Source organism: Gopherus flavomarginatus, chromosome 3 (assembly GCF_025201925.1).
Source record: "Gopherus flavomarginatus isolate rGopFla2 chromosome 3, rGopFla2.mat.asm, whole genome shotgun sequence".
Classification (NCBI taxonomy): domain Eukaryota; kingdom Metazoa; phylum Chordata; order Testudines; family Testudinidae; genus Gopherus; species Gopherus flavomarginatus.
The window spans coordinates 36866929-36893531 of record NC_066619.1 but is presented as its reverse complement, the minus strand read 5'-3'; the positions used below and the strand labels follow the sequence as shown (position 1 = coordinate 36893531).

At 39.3% G+C, this 26603-nt stretch overlaps 2 protein-coding genes across 3 annotated transcripts in view; one reads left to right on the top strand and one right to left on the bottom strand.

Moving 5' to 3' along the window:
* The first annotated feature begins 79 nt into the window (after positions 1–79).
* On the top strand, positions 80–24721 carry MIER3 (MIER family member 3). Of its 2 annotated transcripts, none has more exons than XM_050947011.1 (13): positions 80–137; positions 978–1002; positions 3573–3718; positions 5768–5902; positions 7237–7357; positions 8220–8305; positions 8520–8592; positions 11208–11359; positions 11829–11910; positions 17422–17513; positions 20242–20369; positions 20529–20674; positions 20781–24721. In XM_050947011.1, the coding sequence occupies exons 1-13, from the start codon at positions 129–131 to the stop codon at positions 21236–21238; spliced, it is 1653 nt and encodes a 550-aa protein (XP_050802968.1). In that variant the 5' UTR covers positions 80–128; the 3' UTR covers positions 21239–24721. The 2 variants fall into 2 exon arrangements, with proteins under 2 accessions (XP_050802968.1, XP_050802967.1); XM_050947010.1 differs by having other exon boundaries at positions 17419–17513.
* The window catches only part of SETD9 (SET domain containing 9), a 46685-nt gene continuing 37867 nt past the window's right edge, over positions 17786–26603 (bottom strand). The window contains exon 6 of the mRNA XM_050947091.1: positions 17786–18608. Within this exon, the coding sequence (XP_050803048.1) occupies positions 18551–18608 (58 nt within the window). The 3' untranslated portion in view covers positions 17786–18550. The remainder of the gene's footprint in view (positions 18609–26603) is intronic.

Below are 26603 nucleotides of genomic sequence, written 5' to 3'. Positions count from 1 at the left end.
TCCTCGCCGGCCTCCGCTCTCCCTCTCCAGCCGTCTGCGGCTTCAGCTCCGGCTCCGGCTGCCATTGGCTTAGCGGCCCCATCCGGGCACTTGGCGCAGCGCTACTGCTCAGCCCGAGCGCTCCCAATATGGCGGAGGTGAGCGGGGAAAGCGGGCAGGGGCGCTGGGGTCCGGCCGGTTTGCTGCGGGGCCCCGCCGCGGGGAGGCCGCTCGCGCTGGTCCCGCCGGCCCGGTAACCTCCCTCCGGAGACGGGAGTCCGGCAGCGGGGCTCCGGGGGCGGCACGGGGGCTGGCGGAGCCTCCCGCACCGGGGCAGCGGGAACCTGCGCGACTAGGCCGCGGCCGCTCGCTCTGCGGAGCGGAGCGGGGTGCCGGGTCCCAGCCCTGGGGCAGCGGACAGGCCCCGGGCTCGGCCGGGGGGGGGCTGGTTCCCTGGCCGGGGCCCCGGGGGGCGCGCAGAGGGGCCCCAGCGGCTAGCGAAGGGGGCAGGGGGGAGGTGAAAGGAGGAGGGAGACCCGGGCTGGGGTGCGCGGAGGAGGCGGCGGCCGGTCTGGCTCCCTCCGTCACTCCCTGCCCCTGTCACCTCCCGGCCGGGCCGGCTGGACGGGGCTCCTTCTCCGGGGGCTCTCAGGAGAGCGGGCCGGGGAGAGGGAAGAGAGGAGATGTGGCGGAGGAGAGAGCAAGCGAGAGGAGAGACTGGGGCAGCGGGGATTGGGATGGAGGGGACGGGAGAAAAGCGCTGAGAAGGAGAAACGAGGCGTCTGCCCTAGGGGGATGGGGAGAGACGGGAGATAGAGGAGAAGAAGAAAACTGGGGGAAGGACAGAGAGACTCCTTCACAGAGAGCGATGCGGGGAGACCGGGAACTTGAGATGATTGAGAAACCTACCTGTTATTCTAGCTGTAGGATTCCTTCCCTGACTTCTATTTGTAGCGCATCCATCTAACATCTCTGCCTCTCTCTCCATTATATTCCAGGCTTCCTTTGGAAGTTCGAGCCCAGGTTTGTCCTGTTTACTTCATTCTATGTTCCCAGCAGCTGGGTAGCATTTGGTAGGGGCTAGGTTGCAGGGGCTTCTGTGAAAGACCCACCACAAACTTTCTCTACTTCTTTACAAAGTTCCCCCTCCTTCCCCAGTTAGTTCACTTTAAATGTTTTATTTCCATGTCTCCAGTTTGCTGCCTAATAACAGATGGAGTGTGCTGTAGAGCAGTTGTCTTACCAAATCTGTAGTCTCAACTAATTGCCCAATAATTTATCCTTGTGTAACTTGATTTTTTTAAACAACTTTTGGAAGTCAACTTAGTAAAAATATGGAGACTTAAGAGAGCGACCACTTCACTGATATCCCTCAACTACAGGCTCCTAAAATTCTGATACTAGTTATTAACAAGTTTCAAACACTTTTCAGTTATTACTTAGTCTTTCTTCTTAACCTTAATATTAAGTATTATCTACCCCCGATTTAAGGCCTCAATCCTAAACAAATGTATAAACATTTAACTTTACACATGCAGCTATTCCCATTGACTTTAATAGGACTGTTCATGTGTAAGATTAAGTTCATGCATAAGTGTTTTTAGGATTGGGACCTTATTTTGCTTTTGTTCCTGAACAATCATCATTCCCCAGATGAGCTCAAATAGTAATTTATCTTTGATAACAAAAACTAGTCTTTATAATTTAATTGGCTGCATTTTAACTACATTTGTTAAACTTATTAATTTAAAATAAAATGTTTACATATCTGAATAAAAATACTTTGTCAGATCCATTATTGAATATTCCAAGTTAGTTAAGTAAATGGTATATTTTTGTTTAAAGACTGGAAAGTGTATTCCATTTACACTTTGCTGCTTCACATGTTTGTATAACTAAAGTGCAGTAATTGGCAAGTGTAGTTTTCAGAATATATAGTGTACAGTATCTTATATTTGAAATTATTATTTAATAATTATGTATCTGGATACTGCTTTAAAAGCTGTGGGAGGAGTGTCTAAATAATGTAACTAAAAATTCTACATGTAAATGTAGTTATCATAATTAAAAGGATATTATCAACTAGTTTTAGGTTCTGTAGATTTTGAGAGTTCTAAAAGACCCAATACGAATTGTCAATTTTTAATGGATGCCTTTTTTTTAAATATAAAAGGAACAACTTTTGGTTTGAAATGTTTCCCTGCAGTGTTGTAAATTCAAACAATATTGTTCTAGTGAGAACTGGAAAATGAAATTGAGTGTTTGTTTTATTTCTGGATAATGAAAATAATGTTGAAAAAGAAAGTAATGTTTAAAACTAGAAAGTGAACAAGAAATTAAATGCTTTAAATCTCAAGTGTTAGCAATAAAGGGAAGGATCTTTTAAAAATTAGTATTATGAGACTTTGCCTTTGAACCCAGAAGTACGGTGTGTGTTTTTATGAAACCTAGGACCAATATGGATGTTTCAATGAAATTTAAAATCAGAGCTGCATATGGAAATCAGTTCCTACCAGAAATATTTCTGGGCACTTTCTGCGATCTAAAAGTTACAACATAGTGCTAGTGCAAAAGAACCTGAAAGTGAAACTGAATGGAAAAGAAAGTGTAACTGGCTAGTCTGTCTACCCTAGCTGAAAGAATGCAATAAGTAAATAGAATGGTGAACAGTTAAATTTTTAAGTTCTTTCTTTCAGTAATCTGTGATGTTGAATATAGTCTTGTGGTGTAGAATACTTATTTTTAAAAAAATGTTTTAAATCTAATGGCTTCCTTTCTAATATTGTCATAAAAAATGTGTTTAAACTAGAAAATGCAAAGCAACAGAATTGTTTGTTTGCTTTTAAAGTAGCAATTTCTGTTGGGCCAGATAGTCGCCACTTACATTATATTCCAAAGAAATTAATAAATAAATATAGTCTGTTTCTTGTTCTGTATCTTTCATGTATCTTATTTGAGAATTGGAACTCCAGTGGAGTTTGTTCCTCCATTCTGAATAAACTGCATAGAATGCAATTGAATTTTAATGAAATATCTCATTCATGGGACTAAATTCTTCTGACATAGATGCTCAATTCTTAGTTTGCTATTAGAATAAAGTTGATTAATCAGAACAGCTTTGAAGCTAGGCTGGCTATTCTAACAGTGAAAAGATATGCTAGTCTCTTGTCAAAGACAGGCTCCACAAGTGACATTCTGCTTCTAGTTACAGCATCAAATCTAAGGCTTTGTGTCAGAACTATATTTTACATTGTTATGCTCGTTTTGGGCATGTTTTTTAAGAATCTCTTGGTTCTTATCTTATACACAATAAAATGTGTAGCTATGACTAGACTTTCTGAAAATGACCTAATTTGATCACTTACAACGCAATCTCTTTAGATCTCCAAGTGACTCAAATTGCAGAGCACAAAACTGCACCTACAGTTTACAGGTACAAAAATGGAGGCCAAGTTAAAGCCACTTGAAAACTTGTTTCTTACTCTATATCTAGAGAATATTGACCTTTCATTTAAAAGAATGCACACAATCTTATTTTGATTATAGTATGGCGTTGTATATTGGTAAAGTGATTCATATTGTTTTTCTTCTAGTTGGCTCTTTATCTTCTGAGGATCATGATTTTGACCCTACTGCTGAAATGTTGGTGCATGACTATGATGATGAGAGAACCCTTGAAGAGGAGGAAATGATGGAGGAGGGCAAAAACTTCAACTCTGAAATTGAAGATTTAGAAAAGGTGGGGGGGCTTTTACTTTCTTTTCCTAATCATACAGCTACACTGTACTTACTTTAGTAAATACAAAGGACATTCTATCTTCTCTTTCATTTATCTTGTTTAAGTAAATTCCATTGAAACAATAGTAAATGCCTTTGCAGCCAATTTAAAACAGTCAGATTTAGCTATTGGATATATGGGGGTGGATCATTAGTTGGAAGTTATCACAGAACTCAGTTGATCAGTTCCAAAGATTTCAGAGCTGTGTTTATTTAAAGTACTTCCCTTCAACTTAATATGACAATAGTGCTTTTGCTTTGGAAGAGAAATTACCCATGGAACAAGTTTGTCTTGTGTTTATAGTATTTGATACCACTGTATCAATTCTTGTTTTTATTAAGTGGGAAATATATTAAAATCATACACCACAAATAGTGTTTAATGAGGACTAGCTTCATTTCAAATCAGAATATTGATAAAGCACAGTATAAACTATTTTATCATGGCCATGATTTCAGTCTTACCATCAATTGCTTTATTCCATAGCCTTGTTTAAGTATGATGGGCCAAATTAATGGTGGTTCTGAGGCAGAATGTGGGTGTAAGTGTGTTTAGCTTGCATCAATTTGCCATTCTGTAAATGTGCAAAATAACTCCCCCCCCCGCTTTATTTTACACTCTTTTGTTAGTTGCTTTTCCTGTTACACCTCATCTTCATCCTTGTCTTTGTGTCACTCATTTTGCACATTCACTGAATGCCAAATTGATGATCGTTATACTGCTGTTTGCTGAGCTGCTTATAGCACCATTCACAAGCTGCAGAATTTGGTCCGGAGAGTTCCAGTGAGATGCACCTGGTAACACCAGATCTGAAAATGGCTGTATATGTTTAATAGTGTAAGTTTGTATTTATTGTATGTGGGACAAGACTGCACATTGGTAGGCTTCCATACCACCAATTCTACCCTTTAGAAATTACCAGTTTTTGTTGTAAGTTTCATACATGCAGTTGTAAACCAGAAATAACATGGTTTTAAAAACTACACTTGGTAAACTGTTACTCCACAAAATTTCCAGAATAGCAGCAAATAGGTAGAGAAAGAATCAGTGCCAATAAATTAAAGGATATATTGTTTTAGGTCACAGTCCTGCAAAGATTTAAGCATGTGCTTAACTGTACTCACTGTGAGAAGTCTTTGCTGGGGCCTTAGATGACTACAAGAAAAAAAATCACTTAATCAGAATGTGAGTTCAACAAGAATTTTAAAACAATATTTATAAATACTTGAAATTATTTTCAGGTATCTCCATTGATATGAATCAGGCAACTGAATAATGCCTGGGAATTGCCACATTATTAATTGCAATAGGAAATACAGCCTGATGACATGTAACAAGATGGGATTATCAAAAGCTGCTGGTATGCAGTTGCCCTTTGTCAGTCTCTCTATTTTCTCCTCCTTCTTACTTCCCCAAAACAAAAAAACTGGGAAGTCAGTATAAAAAGTATCTTTTGGGGTGGGAAAAAGCACAAACTAACAATTGCTGTGAAAATCTGTTGCTGGCTTCTTTTTGTGTCTCTGGCTGCAACTGTGATTATAACATCTTGCCACATTGTAAATCTTCAAGTTGACATTTTGGTTGCTTCCTGCTTCACTATTTCATATTTTTTTAATATATCTGGTATCATAAAGAAGTGTTAGTCAGTTGTACTTTACACTGGATCAAATGATTAGAAACTGTTTTTATATTCAGTTAATATTTACTTCTAAGCCTTCTCTTGTATATATCCAGTAAATAATTTTCAGAGGAAATTGAAACAGATTTTGAATGTGCCTTAAATACATGATTATAAGCCAAATTCAGCCATGTGTTAAAAAAATTTGAAATGTGTATTCAATTTTTTCCTAAAAAGGCAGTCATCTTCTTTTTGGAATTGGAGAGTAATAATCCTTTTAAATTCACTATTAAACTGTTTCAAAATTAATCTTGTCCCTTTATGCTTGTATAACGATATGTAGTATTTGACAATATTAAGATGTTAAATGTTTATAACTTTTCTTGTATTAGGAAGGAAGCATGCCTTTAGAAGATTTATTGGCTTTCTATGGCTATGAACCTACAATTCCAGTTATAGCAGGTTCCAGTGCAGATAGCTCCCCAAGTGAACTTGCGGATGAACTGCCAGATATGACTCTGGACAAAGTAAGTCAAAAACATTTTTCTCTGTATTTAAGTTTAAAACTAGGAACCTGTGTGATCTTTGTCTTTCTCTTGGTAATACGAAAGTTATTGTCACCTATTAATCTGAACGCAAAGTATCCACACTACTCTTCTTAAAGGACATTGAAAATCTGACTCTGATTTTACTTGTTTACAGTACATTTGTAAATGAGGCACAATTTCATTAATGTTATTGATGCTACACAAGTATAAAAGAAAGTAGAAGTTCTTGAGTAACTTGTAATGTTAAAGACTTTTATAGTTTTATTTAATATCACTTTTTAAAAAGTTAAATTTGGAACTTTCAGTAATGTGCGTGTGAAGCTGGGGACTAATATTTATGGCTTCAAATATATATACAGTGTTTCAAAACATCTGTGACTATACAGTTAATATGAAAACTCGCTCCTGAATACTTTGGCAGTGTTCCCTTCAACTGGATATGAAAAGTATTAGATTTGTGGCAGGTGAGAGAGAAACTTTCATATATGCAGAGACTGGGTGTATTATGCAACTAGTATAAAACCTGAAACGTCAGTGTGTTAAATTGTGACTCTTGGAGATGGGTTTTCCCAATTCTTCTGAACTTTAAACTGACTGCTGGTGCACTTTAGAGTCCCATTAGGATACACATTTCAGTGTTACCGTATGGTTACAAAAAAATGTGTTCAGGATTGTTACCTAATGCATATCCACGTGCATTTCTTCCTCTCCAGCTTCTCTGTGTGGAAGAGGGAGGCTCAGACGCATCTACAAACTCTGTAGAAGTTGCCATTCACTGTTAAGGGAAGGAGACTGGGTGGGGCAGGACAACAGGATTCACATCATCCTTTGTGCAGTCCTGCAGAGAACCCTAAGAAAAAGAAATATGGGTCTGGGCTGTATTAATTCTTCCAGAGTTCTGGGGGATGACATGGTTAGTGATCAGTTCCTGGTAGTGCAACTCCAGTGGAGCTGTGATGCTAGGACTAGGGGAAACTCTAGATTGGTCAAGCTGATGCACAGCCACAGGGTCTCCTGAGATCCCTGGGTTGCTTCATGTTTGGGGGCAATCCCTAGTGGGTTTTTTCATGGAGGGCAACTCGGTCCCAACCCCCTCTCCTAGCTCCCACTTTCACACTGATTTTGATTTCTATACTTCAAAAATCTTAGGAATGTGATTCTGATTTTTTTGGGGGAGAGTAGAAGAATAGAATAAATTTTGGTAAAAAGTTAGATAATGTATTTGCTAATAGAACCTCTAACTTGCTAGTTCCAAAGGCTCACCAACCTATACTTAGTATTATATCTTTGATTTTCTTTCTTTAATGATACAGGAGGAAATAGCTAAAGACCTCTTGTCAGGTGATGACGAAGAAACACAGTCTTCTGCTGATGACTTGACACCATCAGTTACTTCACATGAAGCTACAGACTTCTTTCCTCGACCATTAAGATGTAAGAAAACTAATGCTATAGTAGTACCGAAACATTCTAAGCACTGTATAGATATATAGAAAGATTGTCTAGGTAAAGAATTAGGGCCCAATCCTGTGAGGTGGTGACGCCATTGATTTCACTGGAAGTTGAGGAAGACTGGCGCTTTGCGGTATGTTCTAAGGGCATCTCATTTTGTTGATGTTACTGGTGATTCAACTATAGAATCTGATACTTTTCTGTTGAGTTGTAATCGCAGAAAAAATATGGTGGGTTAATTTCTTGACAAATAGCGAGTTATTAATTTGGCTTTTATTTGGAGTGCCCTCTTGTCCTTGTTTACAGGAAAGGGTAAAAAGGAGCACATACTCGACTTTTTTTTAATCTACTATTCATTATTTTATATCTCTACCATATTTTCTCTCATACTTCTTTCCAAATTGATACATACTTGTTTAGCTCAATATTTTAAATGTCCCTGAAACAGTTGGATAACAGAATTTTAAATGGACAGTGTAGAGAACAATTGCCTTTCAGATTACTTTGCTGTGGTAACTGGGAGTTAAATTGTACTAGTATCTTCCTGTTGCGATTCCCCAGACCTATACTTGCAGTGCCTTTGAGGCAAATTATCTTATTTCCTTTGACAGTGAGCTATCCATTTCTAATACACACAGTTGCAGATGTAGCACCTTCTACTGTTTAACTTTTATGCTGCAGTTTCACAGAAAAGCAAATTATTAAGAGCTATTGACCATTATCTCTAAATGGAAGCAGATACTCTTGTTTAGTCGCTTTAAAGTAAAGGAAAACAGATACAATCGTAGTTCTATGTGCAAACTGCAAAATATTGCTAAGTAATACTTTTTTTTGGTTTATAAAGCAAACACTACATATGATGGAGATAAGGAATCGGATGGTGAAGATGTTGAGGCAGACACTGGTAATTCATCTGAAGATTTGAGGAAGGTAACTAAAGTGTTAATTATTTCCATATAATAAATCTCAGTGGAATTTTCTTACAATTTGTTTTTATTTCAAATTTTTTTTTATGTATCTAAGACAGTGCTTTAATCCTGGAATCAAATACATCTTGTATTGACATTTTTAATGCTCATATATCTTTGAGTGTAAAGTTAAAGTGTGTGTGATTTTTGTTTTTGTTTTTTGTTTTAAACCTTAGGAAATAATGGTTGGCTCACAGTATCAGGCTGAAATACCACCTTACCTGGGCAAGTTCAGTGATGATGAAAAGGGTAAGTTCTTCTGTTTTACTTCTACTTGGTTAAATAAAAATATTAAACATTACTTAAAAACCATGAGTTTAAAAAATTGACATCAGAAGTTATAACAATTCTAGCTAGACAAAACAGTGCACCTAAATTATCTCCTTATAATATTTAATCCCAATGAATAACTTTGAGTGTAAAATTCTCATAGAAAAGGAGAAATAAGAAAAATCAAATACTAAACTGGAAGGATAATAATACTAGACCAAATCATAAAATGGCTCCAGGAAGAGTTTGTTGCCCACAGAAAATTCAAACTGCAATTGACCATGAGATCCATTATTCAGTGACCTTCAGAAAGAGCATCTTTGCTTCTCTTTTAGAGAGGTCAGGCACTTCAGCCATCATCAAAGAATATTATTGTATTGCCTTTAGACTGGCATAGCTTTGTGGGATACAAAACTGCTGCAGAAAAACATTAAGCAACAAACTCTCTGTTCTAAATTTCCTTTTACTGGCTAAGTAGTTTTTGGAAAGAGAAATCCTGTGATCATTCTCTAGATGTGTTTTTCTTTATTCCATTTGTTGCATGAGTCTGTCTCTATCTAAATTGAGGTAAAAATTAGTTTCAGTTGGAAAAAAAGAGTGGATTTATTCAGTTCAGATGAGATTTTTGTCTGAATACCTTTCTGCTCAAACTTTCTGGATGGTAAACAGCTGTAGGATTTAGAAAAGGTAAGTATTAAAACTGAAACTTCCTCACTTCCAGATACATCAGGAAATCTTGGAACTGATTGTAGAGTGCATCAATAACTGGATGGTATTAATTTTTTTCTGTACACTTTCAGAATTGTTTTGAATTACCTTTTTTACCTGTAAAATTCTATCAGAAAACGAATCTAATCAAACACAATCCTGTGGGTGCTTTTGGTGGTGGTTCCGATTCCATTATGCCGTTTATCTGTAACTCTATTTTTATTGCCCTGTTTCCTTTCTGGAGTCACTTCGAACAATTTAAAGTTAAATACAATGATAGGGAAATACAGCCTTCTTAAAACAGTTGAATATAGTGCTAAGGAGTTTGGCTGTTAAGAGGAAAAAATGACATCTCAAAAATCTAAGGATAGATTGTAGGAGAGAACAGCTGAGAGGTTTATACAGCCGTAATATTACAATAGTCTTGTTATGGGTTTTTTGTTTCTAATAAAACTCCTGACCTTTCCTAAGATTTCATTTTAGAAATTAAAAGTACATCTTTGGTAACAGTGACAAAAGAAGTGGTGATTCTGGTGGCATGGGCTCTGTGTTCCCTGGGACAGCTCTAAATTCAGTCTTGTAATGTTACTGTTTGTGAAAGCATCTTCTATTCTTGGGCAGCAGCAGTGTCTTACAAGGTGAAAAGGATTTATTTTTTATTTTTTTTAAATTCCTCCTCATTGTAGGAGGTGCAGATCCTCCGCACTTTTGGCCTGTACCAGCCTTTGATTCCTTTGACTGCCTTGGATCAGATAATTTATCTAATTTTGCATTGTCTGCAGACTGTATCATAGAATCATAGATTATTAGGGTTGGAAGGGACCTCAGGAGATCATCTAGTCCAACCCCCTGCTCAAAGCAGACCAATCACCAAATGGCCCCCTGTTAAATGTAATGTCAAAAATGTCTGTTCGTAATATTAAATATTTTAATAGCAGGCAAATTGGGATTTAAATTTGAATGTTTGCTGCTAACAATAACTAATGTTCAAGTCATGTCTCGTGTTGTTTGATATACGTAGATGATATTTATAAAAGCCACTTACTTGCATATTAGATTTTTTCCAATGTGATTTGACAATAAATGCACAACCCAAACTCATTACAGAATATATGTCCCGTACGCTAGTAGTTGATGACTATTTGAGCCAGAAATCCCAATATTAGCATCAAGATCAGCACTTCTAATAATATATAGCAACAAGTTTTTTTTGAAGACAGTGACTGCGTAGTCACCTGCTTTTTTCCAGCATAGAAAGTGTTTGAATTGACTGAGGAATAAATGTAGTGCTAGAATTCATATTTTTTACTGCTTATTTATTGGTTTATTCTTTTTTGCTGTTTTCAAGGATTGTGTGCAACTCTAAGCAAACAGAGATGTGACTATGTTCACTAGTTTAGAAAACTCCCAACTTTGTCATGTGTAAATATGCATAAATTTCTTAATTTGAATTCTCTAGTGGCCAGTAGATTTTTTTTTAAATTTTTTTGATAGGTCCTTTTCCTTAGAATTCAGTCCCTTCCCTCCTTGTTCCAATATAGCCTGAATCTGTTCACCTTTGTAGCATAGTGCAAGTCTCTCTTCAGTGAGGTATATGGAAAGGGAGGGGTGGTGGTGGTTGTGCATGTGACAAGGTGTTGTCAATATGTTTGATTTGATTACCTCTAGCTACCTTCTTGTTTTCTATCTTTGGGGAAGCTGCAGATTTCTTATGTTGTAGTTCTAAAATATTTGTGCCAGAAATTAAAGTATATAAATTCAGTGGGCCCATGTAAATTTACACCTGCTGTTATTTGGTCTGCAGTATCAAAAACACCAGGGTAGGTGTGCATGCTCTCTCACTCACACAACTTTATTTGTATCTCAATGGATTTTCCTCTTAACAGTGTATGAAAATGAAGATCAGTTACTTTGGAGACCTGAGGTGGTTTCAGAGATTAAGGTTAAAGAATACCTTTTTGAGACCTCGTTAAGAACTGGAAATGAAAAAAATATTGGAAGAATTCCTGAAGGAATACACACACGGGACAATGAACAAGTATGTTTTATATCCTATCCATGTGTGACACATTGCCTTTGAACTAATGTGCATTCTCTATACGTGTATGTGCAACAGGTAACAAAATAGTCAAACATTTTTTTCACAGGAGTGCAAAGTAAGACTCCGATCCTGCCAGTACTTAATTAAGCACATGAATCAGGATTGGGGTCTATAATATCAATGTTTGTGATACAGCATGTGTATATGATTATGTTCTTAACAAACAGTTCTCAGTATAACTCACATCCAGCTGTAGATATCCACTTACATTTTCTTGTGAAACCTTATTTTCAGTGGTATGTAACTTTTTGTTTAAATTGTTTGATGAAATTTTAATTTTATATGGTTAAAAATTAATTGACTGATATGCAATTTGATCACTGAAGCTAGACACAGTAGCTAAGCAGTTTAAGGTACAAACTTCAAACGATTTGTTTTAAACAAAAATATTTCCTTAATTTCATAGGCACTCTATGAACTACTCAAATGTAACCATAATATAAAAGAAGCAATTGAGAGGTATTGCTCAAATGGAAAGGCATCTCAAGGTAAGAGATTTCTGAAATAGTAGGGAATACTTTAAGACTCTTTTTAAAGTTATAATGTACAGAAATACTGAGGCCAGGTTCTCAGCCCTAGGTCATTACCCTTTTCATCACCTGAATGGAACAAAATGGATGTAACATGACTGTAGGTGGCCAGTTGGGAATTTCTACTGGAGGAGTTCACAGCAGTTTATAGAACTGCTGAGATCAGAGCCAGCTATTGTAAGTTAGAGCAGACTACAGGCTGCTCTAGCTCATTCCAAGGCTGCTTGAGAATCAAGAAACCATAGCTGGCTCTGTGATGTGGCCCCACCCTTTCCTGTACTGAACCCTGAATGTATTTTCTCAGCATAGGATAACTCTACTATGTAGTAGGATAGGTTGGTTTGTGTTTTCCACCTCTTGTCCCCAGCCTTTATGCTTTTCTTAAGTTAGTAGAGCTGATCCATACAGATAACAGAGGGGTCAGTCTTTCAGTCCTTGTAGTTTCCTTTCACCCTATGCACAGATGAAAGCAAAGACAAACTTGGGGCTTGGTACTGCAGAAACATCTTCTGTATAGTGCTAATCTCGTTCAACTGCCATAGACTTAAAAAGAAGTTGAAAGCACTCATTACTATGGAGCGTTGAGCCCTAAAGCAGGGTGTGGAAATGCAGAAAAATGAAGTTAAAGTGATTCATTTTTAAAAAGACCCATTATAAGCAGTCCTGCTGCCTTAAAGTTTCAGATAAGGATGTTTTTGCCATTCCACAGACCAGACTTCAGGAGGTACTCCCTGAAGTCAGCTAAGGCTTTTGGACAGTTTCAAAATACCGTTCTGATGACCCTAGCAAATATAGTATCCTTGGCAGATTACATATTACAGATCTAGTGCCCAATCTTGTAACGTGCCACATTTGTAGTCTCACTAATTTTATTTGCCTTTACTATGTATTGTGCACTATTTCATTTGAAGTGAACAATTATTCCATCATTTATTTCAGTGAGACTTAATCGCTAAAAAGTCTAATGTGAGAAATATGTAAAGAGTGTGGTAAGGATAAAATGGTTGTTACATCATGTGATAAAAGTATTCTGTGCATTACAGGCATTTTCACCGTAGTGTTCACTACATATTGTTTCTGCATAAACTCCTATTAAATGGAATGCTCGCAGCCTAGATTTCAGTGAGGCTTTGCAAACTAAGACTAAAACCCAATAATGTGAAAAGATGCTGCGTGGTAAGAAAGTTACACTTGTGGCAGCAGTTTGCGATCAGAGGAAAGTGTTCAGTCCATGGAACCAGGTGGATTTGATTTAAATCAATTTGATTTAAATCACTAGTCAGGAAGACTCGATTTAATCATGGATTTCTACATAAAAGTGCATTCTTGTTGGTTGTGAAGAATATGTAATAAGGTTATAACAACTCAGATGTAGGTGTCATTTTTAAGAGGTACACACTATACATTTTTTAAGTGATGTTCCTTTCATCATCTTCAACACAGCTTCCTCCTGAGAAGGAGTACTTCTCATGATGTTGTTTCATTCGGGAAACGAGGCCTTGCATTTCTTTGTTGCACTGTTTGCATTTTGCACGCATGCCTGTCTTGCCCACAGGTAGAGTAACGTCATTAAAATATTCCCAAACTGGGTCTCTTTTGCGGCCTGCTGCCATTATAGGTTTTCCATTCTAGTGAGAGAATGGTGTGGTAGATCTCAAATCTGTGAAAGCTATACTCAGAAAGACCTCAAGACTTCTGGAATATGCTGCTCAAATGGTTTCACTTTTGTTTCTACTGCCTGTCCCTCCCTTTTCACATTTATCTCCAGACTGCTTCTCCTTGTCCAGATCTATTCCGCCCCCAACAATCTTCTGTTCATTGAACTTTTTGAAACTTTGCACTTTTAGAGAGAGATAAGGGATTGACTCTGTGTACACAAATTTGCAGAGGAACAATAGGGTTGAGGTCTGTTATTTCTCACCTCTATATATTATATTATATTATATTATATTTAATTATTTAAAGACATTTTTGCTGTTAACAAGCATGTTATCTCTGGAGAGACACATTCACAGTTTGAGAACTGCAAAACTAAGCATCTCTGATGGTATCTTCTAGACCAGGGGTGGGCAAACTTTTTAGCCTGAGGGCTGCATTGGGTTTCCAAATTTTATGGAGGCCCGGTTAGCGGAGGCTGTGGCTCCCCAAACAGCCAGGCATGGCCCTGTCCGACCGCTCCTGCTTCTTGCCTTCTGATGGCCCCCCCCCCCCCCAGACCCCCTGCACCATCCAACCACCCGTTCTTCCTGACTGCCCCCGAAACTCCTGCCCCTGACTGCCCCCCGCTGCCCCATCCAACTCCACCCCCGCACCCCGGAACCCCTGCCTCCATTCAACCCCCTGTTCCTCCCTGACTCCCTATCCAAACCCCCGCCTACCACCCCAAACTCCCCGGCCCTCTATCCAACCTCTTCCCACCCCACTCCCTGCCCCCTTACCACATTGTCTGGAGCATCAGTGGGTGGCCGCGCTACAGCTGCATGCCCAGAGCACCAGGACATCTCGCTGTGCTGCCCAGCTGGAGCCAGCCATGCTGCTGCGCAGCACAGAGCACCGGGTCAGGCAGGGCTCTGCAGCTGGGCTGCCCCAGGAGCTCACAGCCCTGCTGCCCAGAGCATTGCACCAGCAGTGGAGTGAGATGAGGCTGCAGGAGAGGGGCTGGGAGCTAGCCTCCCGGGCAGGAGCGTCCCGCAGGCCATAGTTTGCCCACTTCTTTTCCAGACTGAGCACTGAGTCCCATTGGGTGGGTAGATAGATTATTTAGGTTAATCTATACAGAAGCCTCTGGAACCCCATAAACTTGGGGTCCATACCTAATCCATGAACTATTGGAACTCATTTACAAAACTTTTCTTAAATATTACATGAATATATTGTCTCATACTTTAGAATTCAAATTTATAATCCCTATTCCATGATGAGAGATCTTTCAGCTATAATGTATCTTAATTAAAACTACCTTTAGATAGGTTTTTTCCTCAAAAAGAATTTTATCAAACAAATCCCGATTTTAAATTTAAAAAACCAGATTTTTTTAAAATCATTGATTTTTATCCGCCATGAGTGAAACTCTCCCAGGGTCCTATAATGGCAATTTCTTTACTCCACCTCCGATGAGGGGATTAGCGCTGAAATCGGCCTTGCCAGGTCAAATTTGGGATAGAGTGGATGCAATTTCAACATATTGTATTGGGCAGTGGCAGGTGGCAGTCAGGACATTCTCAGTGGAATGCCTGCACCTCTAGAATCTACTCCCTGCATTATTCTGCCAGAATCCTGTTGTGGTGAGCTGCAGGACACGGTGTGAGAGTTCGTTGATTGGTCAACGTTTTGAATAACTTTATAAATTCACTTAATAGGGAATTCCTGTTTTGGCAAAGAGATCATTTGTGTTGCCTGTAAGCTGAAAGGCTCTTCTTTTACTGTGTAACTGAATGATACAAAAAAGACATTAAAAACAATAAGCAGTAATTACTACTATAACCAAGACTACCTCATAATAAATGTACAGATGTGTTTTGCCTGCTACTATCTTGTTCCCTGATGGGGTAAATACATATCTCCTCTTTAGTATACTTTAACGTGAAACAAAATTAAAACAAATTTTGTCATAACAGAGAATGTCTGCTATTCTATAGTGATTTGAATTGTTGGAGAATGGCAGTGAGAACCCAGGAATGTGATGGACACTGTTGTGGATTACCAAATCAGTTTTCTTTTAAACGATAGCAAACTGTGTACTAAATACTAAGTAACAATAATATCGAACTTCGAAAAAGCAAGGGTAGTGAAGCTAAAATGGTCCATATACAGAGTTTGAGCCACATGATCTTAAACTGTGTATTATAGTACTAGGTTGAGGCACACAATAGAGAAAGATCTGAAACCCCATGGAAAACAGATTTTTCCTTTGATCTGTGTGCATTTGTTGAAAATTAACATTAACTTGCATTGTTACCAATTTATAAAAAGAATTACAAGTTTTTTACAGAATTAAATGTATGGAAAAGCAGTTTCTCCTTTGCTTATTTTCCAAGGTTTGTTTGTTCTTTGTACCCCTGCAAGAGTAGACACCTTTGAAACCAGTGCAGAAAAATATTCTGCTTCAGATGCTGCTGGTGATTTCAAACCTTGGCAGATTTGGGCCCAGATCCACAAAGGAACATGTGCATTGCAACACATCATATTTAGGCTCCTTGCTACCCATTGGAATCCACAGGCCCAAGTTAGGTGCCCAGGCTTCCTCTGTACAATGCATGGGGTGTATTAGGTGGCTAAGAATGGGATCCGCAAAAGCTAGTCCACTGAGTCAGAAGTCATCTAAACTAGCCAATAGGAACTGCTGAAGAAAGGAGTTAGGCACCTCTCTGCTTGGTATCTCAGCTGTGAAACCCCTCCTGGAGTTAGATGCCCAAGTGGTGTTTTTTTGTTTGCATTTTTTGCAAGAAATGCAGGAGGTGGCAGTGGCCTCCCTTATAACTTCTTGCTCAGTAGTTCAGGTAATCAGGTGGGATATGGGAAATGCAGATTCAGTTCCCCACCGAACTCTGCATGTCATGTGGAGAATGTATTTGAACTTGGATAAGCCACCTCTCAGGTGCATGCGCTAATCACTGAACTATGGGCTTCCTCTGGTCTGATGTCTATTTAATTATTTATACACAATGGGACAGACTGAGAGAGACCCATACCTGAATATCCCACAGTCCAGCGCAGTCACACCTAAGAGGTAGAAAATCCAAGTGGGGGAAACAACATTAAGCAGAGGGGTAATTGAACGTGTGTGTCCACATCTGAGGTGAGTGCCCTAATCACTGGGCTAAAGGTTATAAGGCTGGCCACCTCCATCCCCCCAGCAATTTTGTCTGGGTTTAGGCATGCTCTGAAAATGCCTACTGGATTGGGCCTTGCAGGTGAGAAGATCCTCCTTGGGTTTAGGTATGAGATAGGTGCTTAGACTGAGGCAGCTGTGTGTGTGCTCTCTGGCAGAAACTTAGGTGCCTAGGGAACTTTAATGGTGGAACCTCTGGCACCTAAGGATTTTAGGTGCCTCCAGGATCAGGCAGCAGCTAAGCAAGAGTTTTGGGAATCTTGGTGGTGCCTAAATGATGGATTTCGGTACTTAAAGGAGCAGTTAGGTGCCCAAGCCCTTTTGTTCCCCTGGCCCTGGATGACTACAAATAAAAAATAAATAAATAAATGAAACTCTAATAATCCATTATTATTCAGTGAGCAGAGTAGTGCATCCAAAGTTGATGATTAGCAGATTCAGTCAGTTTTCTAACCAAGAGTATATTTAGAGGCTTCAGTGTATTAAGAATAAGACCAATTCTAAAGAATTTAGCAGTTGCTCTTCAAAGTGCATTTGGATTTTCATGAATGTTATCAGTACAAATGTTTGTTACTCAATATCTGTTGGAAAATTATCTGAAAATAAGTGCTGTTCTTATCTTGGGAATCATCTAGAAGAGATGACAGCTTGGACAGAAGAAGAATGCAGAAACTTTGAACATGCACTTCTGATTTATGGGAAAGATTTTCATCTCATACAGAAAAATAAGGTAAGTTATGTACTTAAATTGGATGGAGAGAATGGTAGTTTAGTCACTTAAATTAATTGCTTTTATAGATTTTAGCAGAAGCAGTGCCTGCAGTGAAATCTGAGGCAATGTATTATAGCTCATTTGTCATTTGCATGCTAACTTTACCACAAACATCATTCAACAGTCAACATTTTCAAGATCAATCAACCTATTAGTCTCTGAAATAGTGTTATATTCACATTGCATTCATTTATGCATTTATAATATAATTTTGTTGTGTTATACTCTATGCTGCTCTGGATTCATTCTCCGAGTCTAGACCAGGCAAAATAATAATACCTTAATTAGCCTAGCCATCTCATAGCCACCAGGGGCTTGGAGTTCTGCAGCCACACAGGACTCAGCCACTAAGATGCTAGCAAGAAAGTAGAGTACTGTGCAGTTGTCATGCAGCAGTAATTCTTTTGGCTAAGGAGCGGCGATGTGGACTGACTGAGCAAGGAGACGCATCTACTCCTCAAATGGAAAGATAGATGCTTCTGTAAGGAGATGGAGGGGAAGGAATAATACATGGAATAAGAGCCTAGCTAGACTTAAGGATTGGTACTCTCAGGCCTGGTCTACACTACAATTTTAGGTCGAATTTAGCAGCGTTACCTCGATTTAAGCCTGGACCCATCCACATGACGAAGCCCTTTTTTTCGACTTAAAGGGCTCTTTAAATCGATTTCTTTACTCCACCTCCGATGAGGGGATTAGCGCTGAAATCGGCCTTGCCAGGTCAAATTTGGGGTAGAGTGGATGCAATTTGACGGTATTGGCCTCCAGGAGCTATCCCAGAGCACTCCATTGTGACCGCTCTGGACAGCACTCTCAACTCAGATGCACTGGCCAGGTAGACAGGAAAAGGTCCTCGAACTTTTGAATTTCATTTCCTGTTTGGCCAGCGTGGTGCGCTGGTCAGCACAGACAGAGCTCATCAGCATGATGTGCACGTTGCCCAGACCATACTTTGTGAGAAGTCTATGTCCATGTCTATGTCCTCATCACTCTCGTCACTGTGCTGCCGTCGCCTCCTCGCCTGGTTTTGCTTTTGCAGCTTCTGGCTCTGCGCTGAAAAAAGGTGCGAAACAATTGTCTGCCATTGCCCTACAGGGAATTAAAATCAACAAAAGGGGTGGCTATGCATCAAGGAAATGGCCTCCTCAAGGATTGAACTCAAATCCTGGGTTTAGCAGGCCATTGATTTCACAAAACAAATCGGGTCGATTTCTTGTTTTGATCCACTTAATCTATCTTTTACATCTTAGGCTGGCAGCATACGGTGCAGTACGACTGCTAGCCATCATCATCTCCTGGGTGCTTGGCAGAAGATGCTGCATTATGATTGCTAGCCAGCATCATCTCCTAGCCGCTTGCCAGAAGACAGTGCAGTATGACTGCTAGCCATCATCATCTCCTGGGTGCTCGGCAGAAAATAGGAATGACCTGGCTGAGTCACTCGAATTCTGAGTCACCATGTCTCACCAGGTGCCCCTGACTGACCTCACCGAGGTTGACTAAAAGAGCATCCAGGAGTACGACAACGATGACTACCAATCTTAATGCACCGTCTGCTGCCAAAAGGCAATGAGCTGCTGCTGTGTAGCAATGCAGTCCCACGTCTGCCAGCACCCAGGAGACGTATGGTGATGGTGAGCTGAGTGGGCTCCATACTTACCGTGGTATGTCTGCTCAGGTAACCCAGGAAAAAAGGCACGAAACCATTGTCTGCCGTTGCTTTCACAGAGGGAGGGAGGGATAGGGAGGCCTGATGACATGTAGTCAGAACCACCTGCGACACTGTTTTTGCCCCATCAGGCATTGGGATCTCAACCCAGAATTCCAGTGGGCAGCGGAGACTGCGGGAACTGTGGGATAGCTACCCACAGTGCACTGCTTCAGAACTCGACGCCAGCCCCAGTACTGTGGACACAGTCCACCGACTTAATGCACTTAGAGCATTTTGTGGGGACACGCACAATTGACTGTATAAAAATGATTTCTAAAAAAACGACTTCTATAAATTCGATGTAATTTCGTAGTGTAGACATATCCTCAGAAACTGACCCGTCTTTGTATAAGGGGAAACAAGTGTATTTGAAGCCTCAAATTGCACAATGCATGTAGATTCATGGATAATAGGGATAAAATGGATCTTCTAGACCATCTCTTAGGACTACTTCCATTTTAACAGTCTAGTTTTGCACACACCTGTCGTTGGAGCCTGGGCAGTCTCTGCTGACTAACCTTACAAAAAGGAGTGTTTCCATAATACCTTCCTTATTTTCCCATTTAGCTTATTACTCTTCATATTGCTCTTAGCTTTCCTCCCTTTTTTCTTAACAATTTATGAAGAGTCAAAATATGCAGTTATGAACTGAGACATTAATTTTTGTCTTGGACACTCTGTCTCAATGTAAAACTTAATTTTTTAAAAAGATTGGATTTTCTATAGCTGAGCATATTAAGTTGCTTTATTGAGTGGATATAAAAGTACGTTTTCCAACTTTGTATTGTTAGAAGAATCCCATGTTTGATTAAGAAACTTGCTCTTCCTGTGGGAATGATATAACTAAAGAGAATGTGGAAGATGGAGAGTACTACAAACCTCCCCCCCCACCTCTTCTTTTTTTTTTTTTTTTTTTTTTTTTTTTTTTTTTTTTTTTTTTTAAACAAGCATGTTAATTCTTCTGCCAAATTTTAGGTGAGAACTAGAACAGTTGCTGAATGTGTAGCATTCTACTATATGTGGAAGAAATCAGAACGTTATGATTACTTCGCTCAGCAAACAAGGTTTGGAAAGAAGAGGTACAACCATCATCCAGGGGTCACGTAAGTACAGTGCTTGGAATATATCCTTTCTGCTGTCAGTTCTGCATCTAGAGTTTTTTCCAACTTTTATCAGGGTAGTGAAATGCTGCAGTGATGTTGGATTAAAGAAATTCATCTCCTAGTCTCACGCCTGTTTCTAATGTAAGGATGTCTTTCTAGGGACTATATGGATCGGTTGGTAGATGAAGCAGAAGCCCTTGGTGGAGCAGTACATTCTTCAGCGTTAACTTCTAATAGCAGAACAGAGCCCATTCCAGATCAACAGCTCAGCATTCTGAACTCTATCACTGCCAATGACTTGACAGGTAAATCAAGAAGAATCAATATTGATGTTTAAAAGACTGTTTTCTGTTGTAACTGTATCTCAAGAAAGTCTATTTTTATTTAAATTGTGTGTTCATTTTTTTCCAGCATTGACCAATAGTGTAGCTACAGTCTGCCACTCTACAGATGTGAACTGCTTGGAAGATGCCTTTTCTCCTCTGGACAGCTTACCCCGAGCACCAGTTAATCATGTGCCTGTTGTAACAGAAGAGTTGCTTACCTTGCCTAATAATGGTGAAAGTGATTGTTTTAATTTATTTGAGACTGGATTTTATCACTCGGAGTTAAACCCAATGAACATGTGCAGTGAAGAGTCAGAGAGACCTGCCAAGAGATTAAAAATGGGGATTGCAGTCCCTGAATCCTTTATGAACGATGTTTCTGTCAATAACTTGGGTGTGGACTTTGAGAACCACACACATCATATTACCAGTGCCAAAATGGCTGTCTCAGTGGCTGACTTTAGCAGTCTATCTGCAAATGAGACAAATGGTTTCATCAGTGCCCATACTCTACACCAACATACTGCCCTTCACTCAGAATGATTCCAGTGGTAAACTACAAAAACAGTGGGTACTTAATGCAGCAGCAAACTTGATGGGAACTGTCAGGTTTGCTTAGTCTTTCACTGGAAGTTTGAACTTTATGACATCAGTGATGTCTTTGTATGTATAGAACTATATCTTGATTTATCAAGAATAATTTCGTTTTTCAATCCATACGTGTGGAAATGTCATATGATGTTTGGCAGAGTTTGGGATTAAGAGAACTCTGGTGCAGCTTTAAACTCTGCTTCAATTGTTTTTAAAGCCTGTAGACAGAGTTCACCATCTCAAAACCAGCACAGAAGTTGTGAACTGATTGAAGTGGCTTTTTAGTCCAAGTTACTTTTGCCGTAACAAATGCAGTGGAATAACAATGTTTACAGGTACAGATCCTGATTCCTGCTCAATGTAGCATTTTTTTTTTATAAAGGCAGGGATGGGTTTCTTTAATTTAAACTGCACAAACAAGGATGTTTTTTAATGGAACCTTCTCTCATGTGATACTAAACTAGGGCACTTCAGTTTACAAAACAATGAGTTCATCTTGGTGGAAGCTAGCACAAGGGACTGTATGAGCAAGACATACACTTAGATGCTGTTGCAAAATTATAGGCCATGGCTACCTTACACAGAAGTAATTATACTACCAGAAGGTTTCTGTGTACTTAAACTTATTGGCTAAACAAATGCATTTTAGAATATTGTATTCTGATGGGGTTTTGTCCACAACTTTTAAGAGTGTAAGGTAATAAATAACACCAGTTATTTGTATCAACTTTTTCTGAGGCAGCTGACGTATAAAGCCACAGTCTACATGGTTTAGGTTTGACCACTAAATGGTTTATATTTGGGACACACGTTAAATTGTTTGGAGCACTGCAGTTCATTTGAGGGACTATCTAGATTTTTATATAGTGCAGTACAACCTTGAAGTATACATTTCAAAACTTCCTTTAGCACGGATTGTGTTTTATTTCTTTTGGCGAGTCATTGTGTCAAAATGGCATTTCAATACCTTTCTCAAATGGGGATGGACAGAAGTACAAATGCATCTCATACGCAAAATAATTGTTTGTTCCAATCAATTTTTTTGTGAATATTCAGATGAAATTTTGGGTGACCATAAATGATTCCATTTAATACCCTTTAAGTTGTATTACAGATTCTGACAAAACATAGTATTGGTATGTGATATGCTTCCAGAGCATACAGCTTTCAGGTTTGTGCTTTTTTTTTTTTTTTCTTTTTTTCATTTCTATTTACAAGATTCTGAAGTTAAGCCCAGTACAATTGAATTGCAGTAGACTTTCCCACACAAATTCAGACTTTTCTTTGCACTGTCTGTAATGCAGATTTAATTGCCACTAATTTGCTTGCATTTTTTTAAATGCTTACGTTTGACTGCATTGGTAATATTTGTAGTAATTGCTTCAAGGTTATGCTGAGTAATTTAGTAGTAGAGACTTTGGGTAGTATTTGAAAGGGACGAGGGTATTTATTATATATACTGTGAACTGCATTGACATCCTGAGTTTTTGGATGTAGCATACTCCCAAGTTTTCTTTACAGCATTGTAATGAAGATTGCTTTGAACTGTTTATGCAATAGCACATTTACCATAAAAATTAGTTTAGCACAGTGGACAAAAGTAGTTAGCGATAATTTGTTATCAATTCTTTAACTTAAACATCTGAAATACGTAATTCTAGTAAGTACACAGTAAATAACGGGTAGCCTTGGCTACAAATGTCAGAGTACAACACAGGGCCAAGTTGTCAGCTTCTTGTTGCTGTGTTTTGTGCTGAACTTTGTACCTTGTTTCTTTTGTTTATGAATCAACACATTTTATGTAATTTTGTGAAATACTGGCCATATTTTTTCATTGTTATACATTCAAGTTTAACTATGGGTTTACAGTGGCTGGTCTATATAAAAATCATTACACAAAGATGACTGAATGCTTATACCAGTTGCACTTAAATGAACATGCCCATTCTCATTAGCTGATGCAGTAATATATTCAGTTTATCTATGCATTGCTGGGGTCTTAATATAGACAGAGACTTGTCTAGAGTTTGGATTGTCGGCAAGTTGAATGGACACTTTAGTTATTTAATAAAGACTTTTGACCAAAATTCAGAAAAAGATATGAGAGAAAAATGATTTCCGGCTAGTCTAATAGATTTTTAAATTCTAATCTTATTTAGCCTCGTGGCTAGCTAGCTGGTAACGTTTACTTTTAATTCCTTGTTAAAATGAGGCAATAATTTGCAAGATTTGTAAATATGTACATTCTGCATATCTTTTTAGATATCTATTTCAATATTTTCTGACTACTTGTGTATAGTAACATTTTTGTGCATGCTTGATGTGACATTCATAAATTTGTACCACTATGACTTTATCCTTGTAAAATAGCTATTTATTGAATTTTTCTTTTAAAAGCTGGACTTTCCTATTTTTCTCTCAGTTTAAACATTTAAATGGAGAACTTGTTACTGTTTATTAAAAGAATTGCGTTTTGAGGGTCAGCATGAAGATAACTGAATTGCAACCATATGAAGAAATTCTATTGCCTTGATTCTTGGATGGTGAAGCACAATTCTTGTAACAAACTGTGACGAATTCTTTGTTCTTTGCCATGTTTTTTTTCTTCACATGAACAAACCAAAAATCCATAATGGGCAATTGCAGTGTTGGCAGATGTATCTTTTATGTACAGGGAATCTGAAGAGGATAGCTGATTCATTTAGAAGTGTAACTGGTGCTGTGATTATAGCAATACTTTTACTTTTGTTAGTCATGTCATCTTCTCCTGCTAGATTTTTAAATGGTTAGTTTTCCTCTTGTCATGGTCAAACTGCTGAATTTACTTGAAGGATGTACATTACTGTTTGCAGAATACTAAATTGTGTACAATTAGGTCAATGAATTGTGCAGTTGTTTCCTGTTTTTAATTTTTAAAACTGAGGGGCAAAAATGTGTGAAAACTTCAGATCCAGTAGAACATAGTCATACTACAGAATTTAACCAAAGTCTCTAGTGAATATTTCAACTTTGAATGTAAACTAACGGATAAACTGACCAACAGGGACACTATTTGCCCAGAGTTACAAGCACATTATCTACAAAGGGGAAACTAAATACAGTAATTTATCAAATGACAAGGTTACTATTTTTTAATGTTTTTCACTTAAGGAAATGACCAGTTATTGTTTAAAATAGTATAGGTCTGATTATGGCCCTCTTACACCACCAGAGATTCCAGCCTTTCCCGGTTTGAAATACGCACCCTGCGTATAATGACCTAAACCAGTGACAATCGGAAGAAGTTTTAGTAGTGGATGTTCAAGAGGAAGTCGCTATTGTTGCATTGGTTTTAATATTTGTACATAAACACTGATTTTTTTTGAGCATTATTTTGTATTTGTTGTACTTTAATACCTGGTGTACAGTTCCAGAAATAAATGTCTGGAAACCTTTTTTTTCTTTTGTAAAATTGCTTTCATGCATCTGCAACACATTATTTATCACTTAGAATGTCTCTTAATGTGTGAATATTTTTTTTAAGCTGTGTAGGACACTCACTTTGATAGTATGGCAATGTCTGATTTAGTTACTACAGAGAGAAGAGATTCTTTAGACGTCTGTTTTAACAGGCACAAACAGTTACAGGCTTCACTTTATCTATTCATCTTGTAAACACATTGGAACAGCACGTTTTGGAGTATTCAATAGTATCAATAAAATAGCTCTTCTCAACTGCAGCCCATTTTAAGAAGCCTTACCTTCTCCTTATGGGGAATGGGAATGTATCCTATCCCCCAACGTATGGTATATGAAAACTAAGTTGGAGCTAAAGTGACCTGCCCAAACCCATCTGAGGAGGGTTAAACCAGATTAGAATTTTTCATTCTAGGCTTCCAGTGGTCAGACCATGCCCTCTCTTGAGCAAGTGTGTTTGAGCCACTAATTTGTAATGGAGTGTCTTTAATATCCTTGATGAGATCAGATCTAGGAGTAATATCGTGATGCTGAACTTAATGCTGCTAACAGCACCTAATCTCTGGGTAGCCTGGTGGAATCCTCAAGCCCAAGGTAGAGAGCCAGGCTCCTCACACACTGCATGGGGAGAGCTAAGTGCCTAAGGGTATGGCTACACTTGCAGCTGTGCAGCGCTGAGAGTTACAGCTGTCTTCGTACAGCTATGTAGGGAAAGCGCTGCAGTGTGGCCACACTGACAGCTACCAGTGCTGCAGTGTGGCCACATTTGCAGCATTTGCAGTGCTGTTGGGAGTGGCTGAACAGGCATTCTGGGATACCTCTGGAGACCAATTACCGCGCTTTTGGTGGTCACACTGGCAGAGCAGCGCTGCATCACCAGTGCTGCAATCGTTATACCCCAGGCAGAGCAGGAGTACAGCCAGCACTGCAGCCAGGGAGATGCAGTGCTGTATGTGCCTTGCAAGTGTGGACGGTGAGTAAGTTGCAGCGCTGTAAACCCACCACCAGCGCTGCAACTCTCCACTGTAGCCAAGCCCTAAGAAAAGGATCCTTAGAAGGCAGCAAGCTCAGCAGGGAGCAGCCTACAGTAGCCAGAAGTGAAAAGCAGAGGAAAGGTGGGGAGAGGAGAGTGGCTTAGGCACCTGACCTGCTGTACCTCACTGAGAGGCCAGAGAGAGGTGCCTCCCTCCATTCAGGATCCTCAGGCATCCATCTTCAGCTGGAGTAAGGCATATAAGGCAGGTCACCTGCCCAGGTAGTCCATACCCTAGCAGCTGAATGCTCCCATCCCCTTACTCATATTTAATAACTCTCTCTCCCTATTTTTTCCTGTACGCCTGGCTATCTTTTGAGAGTGCTGCGTTCTGCTCCCCCAGCCCCAACCTCTTGGTGACCTGCAGCAGCATCCAACAGGTATCAGGTCCTAGATTTGCTCAGAGTAAATCTACAGGATCAGGCCTGGCTGGCAAGATAGACCCTGCTTAGTGTGAGAATGTCACCGTGGGACCTCTGGGCCTATGCTAGGGATCTGAGCAGCTCGTTAACTGCAGGATGGCATCAGTGTTTAGGCAGCTTTGTGAATGCCAACCGGCAGAAACATGTGATCTGTGGTGGTAGGTAGCAGCTGAGTGGCAGTTCTGAGAATGTCAGTGAGGCTAAATGGTAGATCTAGGTGCCTTAAGAGTTAGGGCACTAAAGTACCTTTTGATGAGCTGAGTCTCTGCTTCCCCTCACAGGAATGCTTATGACAGTTCCTCAGTGGCAGCTTTCTCTGTCTAAACACCCACAGCTTGCCAAACCAGCCCCTAGTTGCTGCATTTGTAGTCAGGGAAGCTATCAGCCCACACAATTGAGCTGCAGG